A 19,849-nucleotide genomic window follows, 5' to 3' on the forward strand; every position below is an offset into this window, starting at 1 on the left:
AATATAGTTCATGTCTTGATTGTTGTCTTAGATGTTGATTACTGTCCCAGATTACTTTCAAATATTCTGTCGGGATAAACTTGCGTTTCATTACGCGATCAAGTTGTATGATCCCCTGTCAAAGATGTTTGAAATATATGTCGATACAGATGAGAATTTGAGGATGGTCCTGTTTGGTTTTAGTAGGTACATTCCATATTATGGGTTGACTGGTCCGTGTTACTTACATTTAAACTATGTAGGAAACAATGTATTTCTTCATAGGATATTCTCGGCTGAAGGAGTAGAAATGGATTATAACAGAAATTCGGTCAGTGCTACAAACACCCAAGTTCCAGTTGCTGCTCCTAATTTTGAGAAAGAATTAAGCAATTATGATGTTAAAGCATCTTCTTTGGTAAGACATATATATATAATCCTGCTTTCATACATGAATTCCTATCTATGATGCATTAACATGTTTTTTCGAATGTAGTATCTGGATTCCAAATTTGCAAAAGAATGCTTGATCAAGGGTCGCAAGAGCTACAGATTGACGAATGACCAAGCTCAATTCTGGGACTGTAAGATACGTTGGACGGGCAGAAGTTCGTATGAGTGTTACTTGACCTGTGGTTGGAAGAAGTTTTGCAAAGAAAACGGATTGGCTGCTGGTGATCGGATAAAATTTGTTGTGGAGGATGAAGAAAAGGGCGTAATCCACATATTGAAGAATTAGGTTACTGTAATGCTTTGAATATTTTGTCTGTCAAAGTATTACGTACATCCTACAAACACTTAGTTTAAGTTTCGTTTTTATGAATTTTGGAATATATAGTTTAAGTTTATGTTACATATTTAGTATATCAACATTAATGTATTTTGGAATGTTGATATAAAACTGCTTATTTATATTGACTATTATACTGACTATATCTACTTAATGATAAATATGTACACGTCTCTTACCATTATTATACCAAGTTTCAGCTTTCGTTATCTTCATATTTTGATTAAGTTTAAAATTTAAATTAATATAAATTGAAATTAGCGAAAACTTTGAGTAAATGTAAAGTGTTATTACCAAATATGAAATTATTTGTTAATTAATAAAAGTATATTTAAACCTTAGTATTCTTATTGGTAATATCATTTTATAAATAACATTATTTACTTTTATAACTGCTACTCATAAATAACATAAATAACAATATAACTCTTACTCTAATATTACGTTAATAAAAAAACAAAATAATGTCTATATTTGTTTCTATATAATATTACTTATTTATGTTAAAAAAGTCAATTTTATAAATAAATTTAATGTCCATAATTTGATGTATTTGATATAGTATGGATAGTTGTTAATAAAAGAAAACGGATCTTCATTTGCATCAGCATATTTGATTAATAATGTCAGACATCTGGGAGGTGTGTTTGATAATTAAGGTAGTGTGTTTAGTTAAATATTCAGTATTACTTGGGCTGCTCGTATAACGTTGCAAGGTCTTGTTGGGGTTCAAAACATGATTAAATTGACAATTGTGGGAGGTTAACTACATATTTAAGGTGGTGTGTCAAGTAAGAGATTCAATATGAATTGGGCTAATTATATGGGTGCAAGACAATATTATAAGGAATTGCTATATGAACCTAGCAGTTATTTAACAGTATTATCTGCGCATATAATTAATTCTTGTTTTCTTGTTGGTCAATGGCAGTTTGCATATTTAATGCACTATGGCCAATACGAATTTACCATAATGTAATTGTCAGTTCAGACATGATAAATGCAAGGGATAACATCAAAGTACCACATATTCATTTATTACTGCAAGTCATTATGGCAAAAAACTTATACATTACGCCAACACATCATATTTAAGAATATCAGTTAAGCATTCTTACTCTGTAACTACTCCACATATGCATGGCTAGCCAAAAAAAGATCAGGTATGTAATCGTTCATTACACATTGTTGAAAACTTCTTTAAAAACTACATTTGTGGTAGCAGTCAAAGGCTTATTGTCGGTGTCATGGATTAAAATCTTTAATCCAGACTTGCTTTTAACTCTGGAAGCTGCAACATATAACTGACCATGACTGAAAACTGGTGTAGGCAGATACAATCCAACACAATCTAAAGACTGACCTTGAGATTTGTTTATGGTCATAGCATAAGATAGCATGATTGGGAATTGTCTTCTAATCATCTTGAATGGCCATGGTGACTGAGATGGAGACATAGACATACGCGGGATGTAAACTTCTGTTCCTTTGTTTTTCCCAGTTATAATTTTTGCACTAATTACATGCTTTGCTAGTCTGGTAACTACTAATCTACTTCCATTACAGAGACCTTCAGATTGATCTAAATTTCTCAAAAGCATTATTGGTGTGCCAACTTTGAGTTTTATACTATGATTTGGTAATCCCGATGTTCTCAATGAATTTAAAAATTCTGGTGTAATACCGTCATATACATCAACGTCCACGGTATCTGATGTATCAATAGAGTCTGCGCTGAGGTACTCTTTAACTTCACCTAAATTTGATCAATAACAGTTGTTAGACTTATATAATATGACACATGTATGAAAAAATGATAAGTATGAGTTAAGCATCACCTGGAATAGAATCCAGAACAGATTTATTGATTTCATCCACTGTCTCAATTCGACTGGCTAGAATAGCTCGTGATATCAAAAACATCTCATCATTGAATTTTTGGTGTAGTTGTGGATAAGTGCTATTGATTATAGCTTGGATAGGGTCTTTGAAGTTTTTGATTAGAAATTCTGGAGGGATTTCTATATCTACTAAGCCATCATTAGGTTCATTCAGTGAACCATCACCAATTTTTATTATCCACGAAGAAAACTCTTCAATTTCAGCAACAGTAGAGCTGTGCAATCCCTGCTGTAACAGTCGCATGTTTTTGGTCAAGTTTAGAATCTGGCAATGCTCCCAAAGATAAGATGAGTTGATTGTTGCATGAACAATATCAGACCTGCTTCCTCGAGGGATAACAGGAAGAATTTGTCTAAAATCCCCTCCAAATACTATTACTTTGCCACCAAAAACGAAATCTGATTTGTTGTGTTCTTTCATGATATCTTTTAAAGTTCGATCTAGTGCCTCAAAACAAAACTTGTGTGCCATTGGTGCTTCATCCCAAATTATGAGGTTTGCCAATTTCATCAAATCTGATAGTTCACTACCTTTTGTAATGTTGCAGACAGAGTGTTCAAGTGTTGGAACTGGAATTTTAAATTTTGAATGAGCTGTTCTACCTCCAGGCAATAACAAAGACGCTATACCACTTGATGCAATTGTTAGAACTATTTTTCCTTCAGAACGAAGAGCAGAAGATAATGTATTCCACATAAATGTTTTTCCAGTTCCTCCATATCCATATAAAAAGAACATGCCCCCTTTTTCATCATGCACAGCATTTATAATCTTTTGGAAAATATGTCTTTGTTCATCTGCATATCAATAATAATTTAGATAAATAGCAATGACTTGTGTTGCAAAAATATTAGGAATAAAAACTTACCTGTCATACTGCTAAAATTTGTTTCAAAGATACGTAGTTCATCATCTTTGTTATAATCAAGTTCAGCATACACTAATCGGTTGCCACAGTAATTTACTGCAAAATCATTAGGATAAGGCATGGAGGGAAATTCCTTTAATGATCTCCTATTGTTCTGTAAAAGCTTCTCAATTTCAATCAAAGTTAAATTTTTCAGTAGTTCAAAATTCAGGTTGAGGGCTGCAACAAATAACATGAGTTAACATAGTTTCATATCCAAAATTGACATTAATATTGTTAAAAACTATTTCACCTGGATTTCGTGCAATAATTCTTTCATTATATAGAATTCCATCAGAAAGCATTTCCCATGTTTTCTTCCAAACTTCGTCAGGTTTGTTGATACTATTTGACATGAGCATAGTTACGAATAATCTCCTCAAGAAGTTTCCAGATCCCCATTCATTGGCTTCCTTGATAGCTTCGATGTATTCTCTATCATCTGCCAAAAATCCAGAAGCTTCACATGCTTCTCTAAATGTAGGATAAGTTATGCTTTCAACAGTTCGCAAATCTATGTAGGATATTGGACCTTTAACAATTGTTAGCATCCTTCTTAGGTAGAAAAGTTCACCAGTTGCAGGGGGAACCCAAATAAGTCTTCCAATGGTATTTCCTTTTTTCCTTGGTTTCCAACACCTTTGATTCTTATTATACACATACTTAGTAACAAATTGTGGATATGTTAGTTCCCTTGCATCTGAATATTTCTTGTTGCACTCCATCCAACTGGTGAACATGGACTCCCTAACTGTCGGTTTTGCCATGATATCATCAATGTCATCATCATCCTTGAAGTACACAGATTGGTCGCCTGGTAGATGAAAAAACAATCGTTCAACAGCTGGATTTCTTCCATGAATTGGAAATGAAAATATTCTCCAACATGCTTCGCATGGAGAAATATATCTACAATCAATATATTGTTTGATTTCATCCCTTGGAATATCAGTTGAAAAACCTTGGTTCTCATTAGAAACAATGGCAGCAGTAATTCTATCATAACCCTTATTGATGTACTTAAATAAGTACTTGATTGAATTAGAACGGTTGCACCATTCTACATTGACATGAGCCTGATATTTGACTAATATTGTAGGATTGTAAGGAACCACAAATCGATTGTCTAGTGCAATATCATTCTTCACAATGCTAACACCATTGTTTCTTCTGCGATAATGAGGAAAACCATCTTCTGAAATTGTTGTAGTATCTTCAAATTTCTTTGGATAAAATCGAGAACATGATCCATTTTTCATGCATGGAGATGATATCTTAGACATTCCACATGGGCCGTGAATCATATGTTCTTTTACGCAGTTATACAATTTTGTATCTTCTTTGGCACATGGTATTTCAGCTGAGATTACTTTGTCAATATCCATGGCTGTCGGGTACTTGCTTGATGGATGCAAAAATAACAACAAATGAGCATGTGGCAAACCACGTTTCTGGAATTCAATACTATACATGTCTGCAATCATACATCAGTTACATGATTACAATAATCAATTAAATGAAACAAATAAATAGTAAGTATATGAAGTATACAGACATGCTATGACCCTTCCCAATATGTTCTTCTTTGTTAAATCTGACAATAGTTGGTCAAATTTGATTCTGAAAACTCTTGCAATGATATCTGGCCTATCTGAAGGACTTAATTTTAAAGGGTTCAATATTCTGCAAATCTCTGGCCATTTTGGATTGCAAGTAAAAGTTACAAAAAGATCTGGGAATCCTACATGACCACATATTGCCATCCCATCAAAATATAATTGATCCATAAATCTCCTACCACCGACAAAGCTAGATGGAAGCACAAAACGTTTTCCTTTTTGTGAAGCTTCTGTGTAGCTCTCATTGGTTGGTTGGCAGAGGTTACTATATTTGTCAACCCTCAGCTTGGACTGATTGTTTCTGATGAATGATAGTCTTTCAGACTCAATCATTGTATATCCATCTACAACAAATTGTTGGAATAATCTTCTCGATCTAAGAATGGTCATTGGCTCACATTGTCGGGTTTGAATTCTGAAACAAAACCATTCCCTAATTGTTAAGCGGTTACGTTTGAGTGCCAAAGAATCACGATGACTAATATCATGCCTATATCCATCTTCACCATAGGGAAACAGCAGCGGATACTGATATCCCAAGTAGCTTGTGTGCAACTCGTTTATTCTTTGTAATTTTCCTTCTGCTTTCCATAATAATATCCCTAGGAGATGCAGTGTCAACATCTCCTACTATTAATGCAGCAACCTCTGAAACGGTGGGGATGTTGTATATACGTCCATCGTTATGCCTATCAGCAATAAGTTTCAATTTAAGATCATGACATGGCTGCTCCGCATATTTGTCCCTTGCCATACGAAAAGATTTAGCATGGACATTGTACTTATCTAGCATGTTTGTTAATGTTCTAACAATTTCAGCATCAATATCATTGTTGTTCCTACATTCATATATGGCAATTGATTGAGCAGATCAATACAAACATGCTACATAATATAATAATAATTGTTTAGACGAATGAATTGTACCTTAGAGATTGAATTCTGTTGTGTATCTCGTTTTCAGTATCATAAATATATAATTGAGCAAACTTTGGCTGTTGTCCAATTGGTGGAAGAAGACTACCAATTCTGTGGCATGATTGTCCTTGGATTCTCAAATTTGGTGGACCACCTCCATTGTTGTATTTATTGTCAATTTTTGCTCCAGGTGATGTAAATGCAAACATCATGTTGTATGTTCTAATATTCTTCTGATAAGTTCTGCTCTGTTTTGAATCTGATTGAAATAAAAGTTCACTTAGCTCATCCGGGGGTTTTTTCAACATTGGCAATTCAACTTTTCCATTTGAGCAACATAGCTGAAAGTTCGGATTAATCATATGATGAGATTTGCCAATGCGTTCTTGATACCACATATATGCATTGCAATGCTGACAAACATATATCAGATCTCCTATATCTGCATACAATTTGGAAATTAATATAATTATTAGTTGAAGTTCTCATATATCATAACAACTATGTTGATAAAAAACTTCGTAGATTACTTATCTTGCATTAGTCTCCATGCTTTGATGGTTCCTATCATCTACTTCATCAATGACTGCGTAATTAATTATGATCAACATATCAGTAATAATGATGAACTGTTAATTTCATTTCAAAATAAAATTACCTTCTACTGTTTGACCAAGCGATTCAGACTCATCTGAATATGATTCTACTTCATGAACATCTTCCAATATAAATGATTGACTTGGTATATTCCCTTGATTTATGTTAGTCACATTATTCACAGTGCCTTCAAACTTGTGAAGCAAACTTTGAGGCTTCTTTCGTGAGCCTGTAACATTTCTTTGAACATTCCTGAATCTAATATCAGAAGATCCAACTTGTGATTCCATATGAAACGTATCTTGATTAACATAATAAGTTGTTACATCTGCTAATGGGGTACAATCTGGCATTTTGTTTTCAACGCGCTTCTGATTTTTGTATGTAGCTTTCATCCTCTTCTCCTGCATTATGAGTTTTCTTTTTATTCTTGCTCTTGAACTGCAGATACTATTTTCATCGGCCATCATTCTACATTAAACACAACACAGAATGATAAATATTTGGGAAATAACAACATTTGCATAATATATAAAGGTTATACTTGAAGATCATAGAAAAACTTCTACACAAAATTTTGAAAACATTACAGATATAGTTCATAATACTGGTTTGTGAACAGATAAATGAAACAATTCCAATTAATGAATAATAATAGTAAGCTCTGCTTTAACCATTTAGAACAGACTTGATTTATCAATTCTCATCTACTTAACAATTAAAGGTTGTCTTAACATAATGTAATGTAAAGATTTTCGTAGTTGCATGATGCTGAATAGATGACTCGTGAAATTTTTACCGCCAAAATGAGCACCACTATAAAGTCATGTCAATGCGAAGCATGATTTGGGGTTCTTAAATGCAAGTCTTTTCATCCTAATGTGTCTAATCTGCCAGCTTTATACAATTACATTTCATTATATTATATATAATATTGTACATGCACATTGCTCTTATACATTGCTTGTAGCGCAGGAAACAATTATCAAATGTACTGCTTTAATAGAATACAATATCGTACCATCAACATTAACTATTGCACGTTTTTGGCTTTAATAAATGCGGGTTTGATGATTGCTTGAATGAATTATGATATCCTACTGCTCTATAAACTTCAACGTATCTTTATTAAATGCATGTCTAATCAATCCAGATAATATGTTATAAAAAATATATGAAAATGTTAAACTGAATGTATAGGTTCGAATGTAACAAAATGAAGATATATATATATCAACGCGTATCATGGTAGTATACTTAAAGAAATATTAATAACACGTTGTGATGGTAGTCTTCCTTAATTCTCATTATGGTAGTATACATAAAACAATGCATAAAAGGTTGAATTCTGACTATAAATACATAAACCTCTGGACGGTTACAATTTTTTTTATAATCGACCTTAGTGTTTAATATTAATATACAAAAAGTGTTCAAACTTTGTTCAACGTAAGCACAACCAAAACTCCTTAAAATACCAAAGAAGGTTTCCCCAGTACAATTTATCAAAACAGGAAAGACGAATGCATCCTTTGAAGGAGCCAAAACATTTCTAAGGAAACTAACATACAGTCTTAAGCAACATTAATTACAATAATTTCCATAGCTTTCATAAATTAAATATCATTTCTCCTTCTTGATAATCTTCATTGTCTTCGTAGCTGACAATTGGGCTAATGGGAGGTCCTCCAAAAGATCAAAATCCATGAAATTTTCTGGAATATACTGCATGTCTTCATTGTCACTGGTAGTGGAAAGATTTTTTCTGGGCGTCACACATAAAACAACATCCGGATCAAGATCAGCAGTCCTAGAAAGGCACATCTGCAATGAATCATATATTTAGTCAAATTACATCTTTAAACTGTCCAGTAAAATTAAGACACTAAATCTATCTAATAATATACTTACTAATGAACTATCAGTATCAGCAGATAAGTCGCATGCTGCATTATCTCCACATTCAGCAAGTTCCAATGCCTGGAAAATTTAACATTTAAAATTATAAATCTTGATTACACCACAAATCATACCTACATTAAAATACTTACTAAAGAACTCCCAGTATGAGTATGGACATCAGATTCACTGGCACTCCTACGTTTCCCAACCTCAATTGCCTGCATAACTCAACATACATTAAAACATACAATACATGAAAATGGGAATTAACAAAACCAACCAATTTAATAAGTACTTACTATGGACTTGCCCTTACGAAGCTCTGATTGATCAGAACAGTTTTCCTTAGCTTCAACAATTTCCATTACCTGCAAAATTTGATTTCTTTAGTTCAATCTCAAAATACATCACATAATCAGTACACAAAGATTAAAATAACGACCTCAGTTTGTCCAAGAAGACTACTAATGTGTCCTATGATTTCACGATCAGTTGAAACTCTCATTACTGAAGCAGGTCGGTTATTTCCTTGTGGCTTGACCTTGAAAGCCAAAGTACAACCCAAAAGAACGTCTAGATCCTGTGGAAAACACTTAGGATCCTCCTCACCATCCTAATATATTTTAAAAAACAAAGATGAAATCAAATGAGTATTATTATGCCATTATTATATTACTAATGGAAAAGAAAAAATATACAACCTTGATCATTTTCTTTCGCAAGTCACCAGCAGAAAGACCAATTAAATTGATGCAGTCTTGGTCCCAAAGCATGAAGTTAGCAACCTTTTTTCCATCAGTCACTTGAATTTCAAGCTTGTACCTGAAAACATATATTTAATCATAAATAAGATGCTTGTATCCGAAAACATATATTCAATGACAAATAACATAATTTCACAATACAACTATTACTAACCTCATTTTTGGATACTCATTATAACCATCACAATTCAAACACTTAAAAGAACCAACTTCATATGTTCTTTTTGCGCATAAGTTACAAACCAAGTAACTCCATCCATCATTTCCTAAATTAAATTTAAGTGTATGTGCAACAGTAACACATGAAATCTCCTACAACAATAAAAGAAGGGTTAATAATAACAAAAATCGATTGTAAAAGTATACAAAATCGAAACTACCTCTATCACAGTCAGGATCTGTGAAACACTCTTAACAACAGTTTTATACATAAACCTATCAACATGACTAATCTGGGAAGATCCACTATATTGGCTTCCCTCCTCGAAAATTTCATGAGCAGTAGTTCTACACAATAAACATTAGTTAGTACTTATGAAATACAAAGAGTTATAGAACAACATAGTCGTTATATAAAACTATTACTTTGAAAATTCCTTCCTAAATTCAATCAGTTCTGATATATCATCTCCCATAAACAACTTCGATCCATTCCAACAATTAGACAATGACACCGGCCATGGACCTATATACAAAATAATTGAAATAAATTTCCATTTAACGTAGACTAATCAATATAACAAACATCTCCAAATACGATGAAACCTGAGGCAGCCTTTATCTTTGCCTGAGTAAGAATAATAGCTGGATAAGTTGTGTCACGACTTTCCCTCCAATAACTAACCAAACGCAAACAATATGAATCCCAAAGAGTACAACAGATTGACGCACCACTACAATATACAAAAAAAAAAAACAAATTCAAGTCACCATTAAAATGAAATAATCAACTTAATCTGTGACATTCAAAACACCATTACAATTCAAAACAAACAATTGAACCTCAAGTCCTTTAGGTCAAACACAACATTTTTGGAACTTGGTTTCTCCTCCACATTATCCACCACACCAATGACATCTAAAATGGAAAAACAAAATAGTAAGTAAAGACAACAAAAAAATAGAAAACAAATATAAATCAAGCAGAAAAACTTACCAACCAACAAATCTGCAGAATAGTTTCCATCAATGATATCCTTTATACTCTTGAACTTCCAAACTTTTGCAGGAATACTGGCAATTGGTTGTCGTCGTACAGATGTTGCTCCAATAAACAATAGCTTATAAGGGTGGTCGCAAACTCTATATTGAGCTCTGTTGTTGAGAATTTTGAAGTTATGCATTATATAACTTTCTCCTTCCTTTAGCTTGTCTTCCCTAGCAATGTCTTCCTTCTTAATCATAGCAGGGATAACATCACCCTGACCACCATAACCATCCATAACCATCAAATACATACACATACAAAATACACTGATACAATGACAATACAAACATACATTACCTTTTGATCTGTCAGAATCATCTCCATATTTCGTTTTGAATCCCATGACTCAACAAACCACAGATCCACAATTCGGACAGCAAGTTTCAAAGTCTCCCTTTTTCCATCAATATCCTTGATCATATCAAATTTCCTTGCCATCTAATACATAAAAATAACAGGTCAACTGCTGTATAGGAAAAAAAAAACAATACAACTTAAAAATAACAAAAACACATGAACCAAAAAGAAGAAGAACATAAAATCAAAGTTGTTCGAAGAACAACAAAAAAAAACGAAGAACAACAAAAAAAACGATAAAAAAATAAATACAACGAAAATAAAAAGACGTACAAAAAAATTTTGAACTTAAATAACTCTTGGTACGAAGAAGAAGAAAGATGAAGAAGAACAAAGAACATGCAACGAACTCGAAGAAGAAGAAAAAATAAAGCAAAAATGTGTTACAACAAAGCCAACGTAAGAAAAAAAAATAAAAAAAAAAGGAAGAAGGAAGCTTACGTTGGTATGAAGAACTAAAATGCTTCTGCAAACCTTCAACAACAAAAAAAAAATCAAATAAACAGCAGAAGAAGAAGAAAGCATCAGAAGAAGAAAGCAGAAGAAAGCATAAGAAGAAAAAGAAGAAGAAGCAACCATCAACCAACAAAAAAAAGGCAAAAAAAAAATTATAACTTACGTCGGTATGAACAACAAAACAGGTTCTGCAAACCTTGAACAACAATAATCACAAACATATATAAATAAACTGGAGAAGAAGAAGAAAGCAGAAGAAACCAAAAGAAGAAGAAGAAGAAGAACAAACAAACATCAACCAACGAAAATAAACAACCAAAAAAAAAATGAAACTTATGTTGCTATGAAGAAGAAGAAAGAAGATCCAATGAAGTGTTGAAGAAGAAGAAAAAAGTAGCACAATATGTTTCTGAACAAACCTAACGCAAGAAGAAAAATTCAAATACCACCGCCAAATGCAATGCCTTCATGCAGAAGCTTCCGTCTGTAGCAACCATCAATCAACAATTAATGCTTCAGCTGAAAAAAAAAATTAATCCAAAAGACGAAAATGCCCTCCATTTCAGACACGTGTCAGTTAGATAAGATGTCCAATCCAGTAATTTACCTATACTAAAGATTTCTTAGATATATAGTAGATATTACTTTCTTGTTGCGTAATGAATTTGTGTATACTCCATTTACTTGCACTTTTACAATTTTAGTCCTATGTTTTAAAAGTAAATTAATGACTTTCACATATTTATTATAACATTAATATGTAGATAACTTATCTTTCAATATTAACTAAAGTAGAGAATGATTAGGAATGATAACATATGATGAAGAGTTTTATTATTTTATCCTCGTCTCTAAAGTAAAAATTTTATTGTCTTTGTCCTCATGTCCAATATTCTTATATTTAAAATAAAATTTCATTTTTAAAACTTCATTAATAAACGAATATAATCTCATAACCAAATAACATTACAAATTTGTTGACGTGACAAATAATATTATCACAGTCCATGTATTTAGTTAGTTAATTATAAAATAATTTTTTATATTAATGTTATTTTTGGTTGAAATGCGACAAACATTATTGGTTTCGTTGCTTTAAACATGTCATAAGACGCCAAAATAATGTTGTTATCTCCTATTATTGAATTTGAATAATTTGTTTTTAGTATTAAATATGCTGAAATTGTTTCATTTTCTTAATAAAATAATTAGATAAAAAATAATTTTTTAAATGTTGCATACTTGAATTTTATTTCAAATATTGATCATATATGGAGTTATGTGATGCTGTAAATTTATAATAACTAAAGGTTAATTAAGTTTGTTGAAAATGACAAAATGTGTAGAGATCAGAGAAAGATGATTATGAATTGTAAGAGTCAACAATTATTCTCCTTCCAAAAGGAATGTTCCTCGAAAAAAAAAAATATTAGATAATTTGAATATTTTTGTCTGAGTATACCAACACTAGTGATTTAAAAAAAAAAAAATTGTTTGATTATATCAACACTGGAACTTTTTCAAAAAATTGTTTGAATAACTTTGTTTGATTATATCAATACAAATTCAGATGTCTCGCGATAGGCTTAATGGCTGCATCATAAAAAGACTCAAAAAGAAAGATATATGACAAATTTTTTTACTTTTATAATAATTATCTTTAAAATAAATCAATTATAATGTTTATTTGATATTTAAAATATATATATATATATATATATATATATATATATATATATATATATATATATATATATATATATATATATATATATATATATAACTAGACCGATATAATTAAATTGAAAAGAATGTTACATCTAACTTGAATAACAAAATATCTAATATCATCACAATTTTTAACTCTTATAGTAACAACTATATATATGTCAAGGAAATTTAAATGTTAAATATATATATATATATATATATATATATATATATACATATATATATATATATATATATATATATATACATATATATATATATATATATACATATATATATATATATATATATGTATATATATATATATATACATATATATATATATATATATACATATATATATATATGTATATATATATATATATATACATATATATATATATATATATATATATATATATATATATATTAATGTTTACTCATAAACGGTACTTTTTTTTAACAAAAAAAATTCTGATTGATGGTATAAAAAGCATTTATATTCACAATACACATAACTTAAACATTTAAAAGAAATAATTTGAGAAAGTCGAGAAAAAGTAATATATGAAAAATTAATAGAATGATAATTTAATTTTTAACTCTTTATTAGACCAATATAGCCACGAATTAATGGACTATTATTTGTTTAGTTAAAAATTATATTAGATTACAACTTATTTATAAAAGAAATTATGATAAAATTTTAAATTTCAATATTTAATAATAAAATATACTATAAAAATAATGAGTTCTAATCTAAACATCAATGAATATAATTTTATTAATATTTTTATATTAACAATTAATTAAAATAAATAAAGAATTTAACATAAAAGAATAAATATAACAACTTATTAGGTTTATTAGGTGTGAGTCACTCTATTAGCACATTATTTTTCCTCTTAGGTCACTATTTTTTAAGTTTGACTTATTTGAATCATAAACCAGATTAGTTTGTTCAAATTGACAATCATATAAAATATTTATATATTTTATTTTTTTAAACACTATTTTATATATATTTTTAATTTCTTTTTATTTTTTCTAATAATGGAAAAAATATGTTTATTATATATTTTAATTTATACATGTAATGCTTAAAACTCTATTTATAGGATTCGGTATAACAACAAAAAGAAAAATAGGTGAAGAAAAGATATCAGTTAACTATGGAAGCATAAATATTGATATATAATATTGGACAATAATTCTATTAATGCTAAGTTTATGAGATTATTAACACTTTGGAATATGTTTGAAGGAAGGATTTTGGATATTTTGGTTGGATAATGATTTTTTTTTTAGTTTATCATAGATTTTAGATGAATAAGTGATTCCTTTAAATTGTCTTAGACGGAAATAATATTAGTGTTTGCATTGTTTTTAAGTATATATAGTTTAAAGTTTTTTATGTTTTTTTAAAAGAAATAATTGTGATAAGTTAATTAATTTATTTTTTATAGAGAGAACAATATAAATAATTTAATATTTTACTCTTTGTATTAATTTATATTTTTTCTATATTAGGTATAATTTCTCTACGTTTCTTGGAATATAACTTTTATAAAGATTTAGTGTAATCCTCTATATTTTGTATTAGTTTATTTTATTTATTTATTTTAATAAATTTTTAGATAATAATAAATGCTTGATTGATTTTGGAATCTAAGATGTCAAAGTTTAATAATAATGTCTAACAAAAAACTTAATTAAAATATTCATTCATGTGCATGAATTTCTCTTTTTTTGTTATCTAAAATGATAGAATTATTTTGTTGTTGTTGTGAATATTTTTATTTATGATTTGAAACAAAGTTTTATTGTTGGAATATTTTTCAGCATATGTCACTTCAATTTTTCAATTGGTATTTATTGTAATTTTTTTCTTAATATTATATTTTTTTTGTTATTGACATCAATATTATTTATTATCAATCATTTATTAAGATGTTCTTTCACTGAGAAACAATTCTACTAACACTATTTGAGATTTTTGTTGTCTAAACATCAATTGTGATATTTTTTCAAGTGAAATTAATTAGAGTTGATAACAAAAACCTTAACCAACAGCATTATAAACATAATGTATAATTATAATTAATATTGATATTGGCTAATATTAATATTAGCCAAAGAATAAAATTAACTGTAAATTAAAAAATATTATTAATATTGGTATTTTAATTATTAATTAATATATTGTTTCAGTACGTCAAATAAATTTTATATTATTTAGAAGTCGAAATCAAGTATAATTTAAATATTTTTCTTTTTTTCTATTTTCGAGGTATTTTTTAGTGACAAAAAATTATGACAGAGCGTGAACTCTACGTTTCAAAACGGACTGTATCTCAAAAACTTGGTAGCTGTCCTTAACTATCCTGATGAACAAACTTTGATCGTGTCGGAACAATATTCTATCTATCCTCCGATACGCCTTAAAGGATAAAACCGTAAACAATATCTCGACGGAAACGCAATGATTATTCAAATTCTGCAGAACAGATTTGGGTAAGATCGAAAGATATTTAAATAATGTTGATATTAATAATAAAAATTCAAAATTATGTTAAACATTTAAAAAATAATATAAATTCAAATTAAATATACATGAAATAATAAAATTCACACAATATTAACGAAAAGTTTCCTCAATAGTTGTTTCTTTGGGGATATTGATATTAATAGGATTGAATAATGGCCGCATGTTTGGGCATTGAAAATTTCCACGATGAGCTCGAAACGCGTTTGTACTAGAAATCAATGATTATTGATTACTCAGCCTCAAAAGCAGCAGTGCAAGCTTATTTCCACGGTCCACAACGTGGAAAATATTTCATTCAAACGTTGAAAACAATACCTCATTCTCTCCTATCCCATTTAACAATTTTACGTTTGTATCTAAAAAAAAAAGTTAATATTAATATTTCATTGAGAACTGAAAATATTAATCGGTTTAAAATTTAATGGTCCAAGGCCATTCGTGATATAGGAAGCATCATATTTTTTTCTGTATTTAATGACATTGTTTTGAAGTCTTTGCATCAATTACCATAATAGTGTTAATAAGAACAAAAGTAATAATAAATTTATTAAACTCATAAGCAACTTTCCTATATTTATTAATTTGCAATTATATTATAAATTAGTTTACTAACTATATTAAATTTTATCATTTTTTCAATATATTTTTTAAATATACTTTTTCGTAAATCTAAAATTAAATGTTATGATATTATAATTAAAAACAATACCTTAATCAGAGTTAAGGTATTTTAGAAAAAGAAATATCATCAAATGAAGTAAAAGTAGTTAGAAGCTGTTTATATTTAAAAATACAAAAATATATTATTGTCTATAAATAAGACCATAGATATTAATAAAATTATATATTTATAGTTTGTTTGATAAAAGTTAAAAAGGGATAAGAAAAATAAGTGTGTACCGGACAACTGTTAAAGTTATTTTATTTTTATAATCAGAAAACATATAAATGAGCATGTGTATTTTACTTTTCATAATGATAACTAATTAGATTTTAAAAAATAATTAAATTTAAGTAGATAGTTGTTTTGAAAAATAAAATAGTAACAGTAATAAAATAGTAATAATTACTATATAATTAGTTTAGTTTAAAATAATTTAGTTTAAATTAATGATTACTTAAAAGATAAAATTAATAAGAAAATTATTTTATTTAAAAAAAATTAAAAAAAGATTATTAAATTTAAATTAACAAATATTTAAAGAATAAAAATAACAAAATAATTATTTTTATCTTAGAAAATTGTATATACTAAAAGAAAAATCGCTTTATATATTGATATTAGTTATAGTCCGAATTAATTTTGGATCAGGTAACTTTGTTAAAAAAAAAATTAAGTCTATTTGAAAAAAGAAAAGAAAAACAGATTACACATAGTAATGTTTTCTTAAGAAAAATATGTAGTTGTTTATCATCGTTACTATATTATTTTCCATTCAAATGCATGATAGTTTAGAAATTACACGTTTAAAGGTATAATAAATCGCCCCAGTTTAATTAAACAATTGGACTCTAACGATGCAACAAACTATATTATTTTACAGGAGAGGTAAATAAATGAAGAGGTAAAGTAAAATATTAACTTTTATTGATACATTAATATTGTTATAAACCTCAACTAGTATTTTTGGTAGGTACCATATTCTATGACGTGGACCGAACATTTTATAGTGAGATTTGAATAACTATTTTCAAAAGTGAAAATATGATATTATAGGTGATATCAATTGTCTTATGATTGAAATTAAGTAGACTGAGTCATAATTGAATTATAGTGATTAAATTATTACGCTTTTAAATAAAAAGAATTGCATTATGACTAACATTTATAGTATTTTGTCTTGTGATAAGTGCTCGATCCAACAATTGGTATCTAAGCTAGGTTACGAGTTTGATTGAATATAGTAAAATTCCTAATGAAAAATTGTTGAGAAAGATTAAGTGCGTCAATGAATCATAATCGAATAATGACACTTGGACTATTATGCTCTTAAATAAAAACTGTTGAGTCGATAAAAATAATATGTCTTGAAAAGTTCCATATCGAATAAGCCAGAGAATGAACGTTAGTGACTATATAATGGACTATAAGTCTATGATATTATTTGTTTTAATAAAAAATATTTTAAGTTTGTATTTGACTCTTCTTATTATTATATTCTTGTAGTTGTGAGGTTTGAATTAAATTATTGCTTTAGAGAATATAAATGTACTTAGAATTAAAAATCATGAAGAAGTGATATATATATATATATATATATATATATATATATATATATATATATATATATATTATACAAATTTTCAATGTTATTCTATTATTATTTTTAGATAACAGTCGCAACTTTTTCTTCTATATTAGAACTTCCGCATATTCTTATATATTTTTCTGATTATTTTATTTTTCTTTTTTAATAAACTATCTTAGAAATAAGAAGTAAAGACACTAGAGCCTTAAATATTTGAAATTTGTAGAGGAAAACAGAGAGACATAGTGTGATTTTGAAATAAAATAAAAGGAAATGACCGAAATGGAACCACCAAATTTGCATTATTGCAAACATACCACGTACGGAAGTTTGAATTGGAAAGGTGGTGAAGTTGACAAAAAACAAAAACACAGGAAAATCTGTATGAAACAAGGAGGATATTTTGTGGAAAATGATGATGTCATGTGAGGGACACTGGAAGTGGTTGTTGGTGGTGTGGTCCTTAGCATCGTCTCTTCTCCTCACTCGTAAATCAAGATTAGTATCGGAGACGCGTTTGGCTGGGCCCTCCAATTATTTTTGTCCCTGTGCTTAGGGATTTTTACCTTTCTCTTTCTTAAGGAATTATTATTTGGTTTACTTTGTGTTATTTAAAATGAACTAACTTTTACCAAATAAAAATAATGCTATCATTTAATAATTTATATATTTTTTAGGTTAATCTCTCTCCACAGTAAAATATATAAATTTATATACTTTGCCACCTAAATTTTGGAAGGTGGCTGTTATTACCTATCAATTATCAGTTTCCAAACCATTGATCTGTTATTGTTTCGGACAGAGGTCCCAGAAAAGCTAATCTATTACTGTTTCTGTCTTCTTTATTTTAATAAAATACTTATGATTTTTTTATTTATACTTTATAAAAATTATAAATATTGAGTTAAATATAATATTACTTATTTGAATGTTGGATCAAAAAGATAAGAGCATAATTAATAAAAGTAATTAAAGACATCTTAAACTTTAAAAAATTAAAATTAAATTAAACCAAAAGTCTTCTAAAATTTGATAATTTAGAGGAAAAGATAATTTTTTTCTTTAAATAATTACAAATGCTAGCAAACTTTGTCTTAACTTTCATTCAGTTTACTTCCGTTACCGGAGAATGTACTATTTATTACGATAAAAAAGTGTGAAAAAATAGTTTTTAAGTGATTTAAGAGGATGTGTGAGAGAAAGTCGAAGTAAAATGCTAAAATAAGATAATCAAATGTGTCTTAAGAATAAGAGAGTGAAAAGTTGAAAGGTGCATGAGAATTGATTTGTATCTCTCAATCGATTCTTGTTGTTATATATGAGTTAATTCTAACAAAATTTACACTAATTATTTTTATTTTATATTATTTTTATGATCAATGATAAAATGATAATATTCTATTTTTATCAATTAAAATGCATTTTTAATCCATCAAACATTTTACATCATTCATTAACTTTCATAAATCTTTATCTCAAATTCTTCTATTTCTTATCATTTTTTTAATCCAAATGATCTCATTTTCCTATTTCTTTGTTAAATTCATCTTAAAAAACAAAAACATCGGACAGTAAATTAAGTATATAAGTCTAAGGAGAAAATAAGTGAGATTCATTAAAATTGATGCTTTTACTATACTTTAATAAATCCGAGAAAGATTATTTGAAAAATGTTTTAGTATCATCTTTCTCTCGAATTTATTGACTATTTTTTATAATATATTTTATTCACTTTCCTTTAAGCTATTTAAAATGTATGACATTAACACTCCAAATACCATATGTTTGATAGTGTTGGCTCTTCCAAAATCTTGTTTTAGAGTATGAAGCAGTCAAAGAGAGAATTTCAAGAAATGAAGAAAGAAGAAAAAAAAAAACAGAGAAGAGGAAAGAGTGAATCATTTTAGCAAGTTGTGATACAAATCCAACATATGATACAAATTC

General features: G+C 28.4%; 2 protein-coding genes across 2 annotated transcripts; both read right to left on the reverse strand.

Annotated features, from left to right (window-relative positions):
- Positions 1-1,947: 1,947 nt before the first annotated feature.
- Positions 1,948-7,179, reverse strand: LOC114188550. The gene is given in 8 exon segments (XM_028077123.1): positions 1,948-2,525; positions 2,608-3,468; positions 3,540-3,758; positions 3,832-5,052; positions 5,134-5,777; positions 5,779-6,036; positions 6,125-6,599; positions 6,774-7,179. Coding segments are annotated over 8 exon segments (4,662 nt in total).
- Positions 7,180-8,745: 1,566 nt separating this feature from the next.
- On the reverse strand, positions 8,746-11,652 carry LOC114188551 (replication protein A 70 kDa DNA-binding subunit E-like). Its single transcript, XM_028077124.1, has 12 exons — positions 11,562-11,652; positions 11,384-11,416; positions 10,535-11,023; positions 10,381-10,456; positions 10,144-10,271; positions 9,964-10,063; positions 9,759-9,885; positions 9,533-9,690; positions 9,316-9,436; positions 9,057-9,227; positions 8,914-8,982; positions 8,746-8,832 (listed from the first exon to the last, which is right to left on the reverse strand). Exons 3-12 carry the CDS (start codon positions 10,926-10,928, stop codon positions 8,746-8,748), a joined length of 1,431 nt encoding a protein of 476 aa, XP_027932925.1. The 5' UTR covers positions 10,929-11,023; positions 11,384-11,416; positions 11,562-11,652.
- Between the last annotated feature and the right edge of the window lie 8,197 nt (positions 11,653-19,849).

This window comes from Vigna unguiculata, chromosome 6 (genome assembly GCF_004118075.2).
Source record: "Vigna unguiculata cultivar IT97K-499-35 chromosome 6, ASM411807v1, whole genome shotgun sequence".
Lineage (NCBI taxonomy): Eukaryota > Viridiplantae > Streptophyta > Magnoliopsida > Fabales > Fabaceae > Vigna > Vigna unguiculata.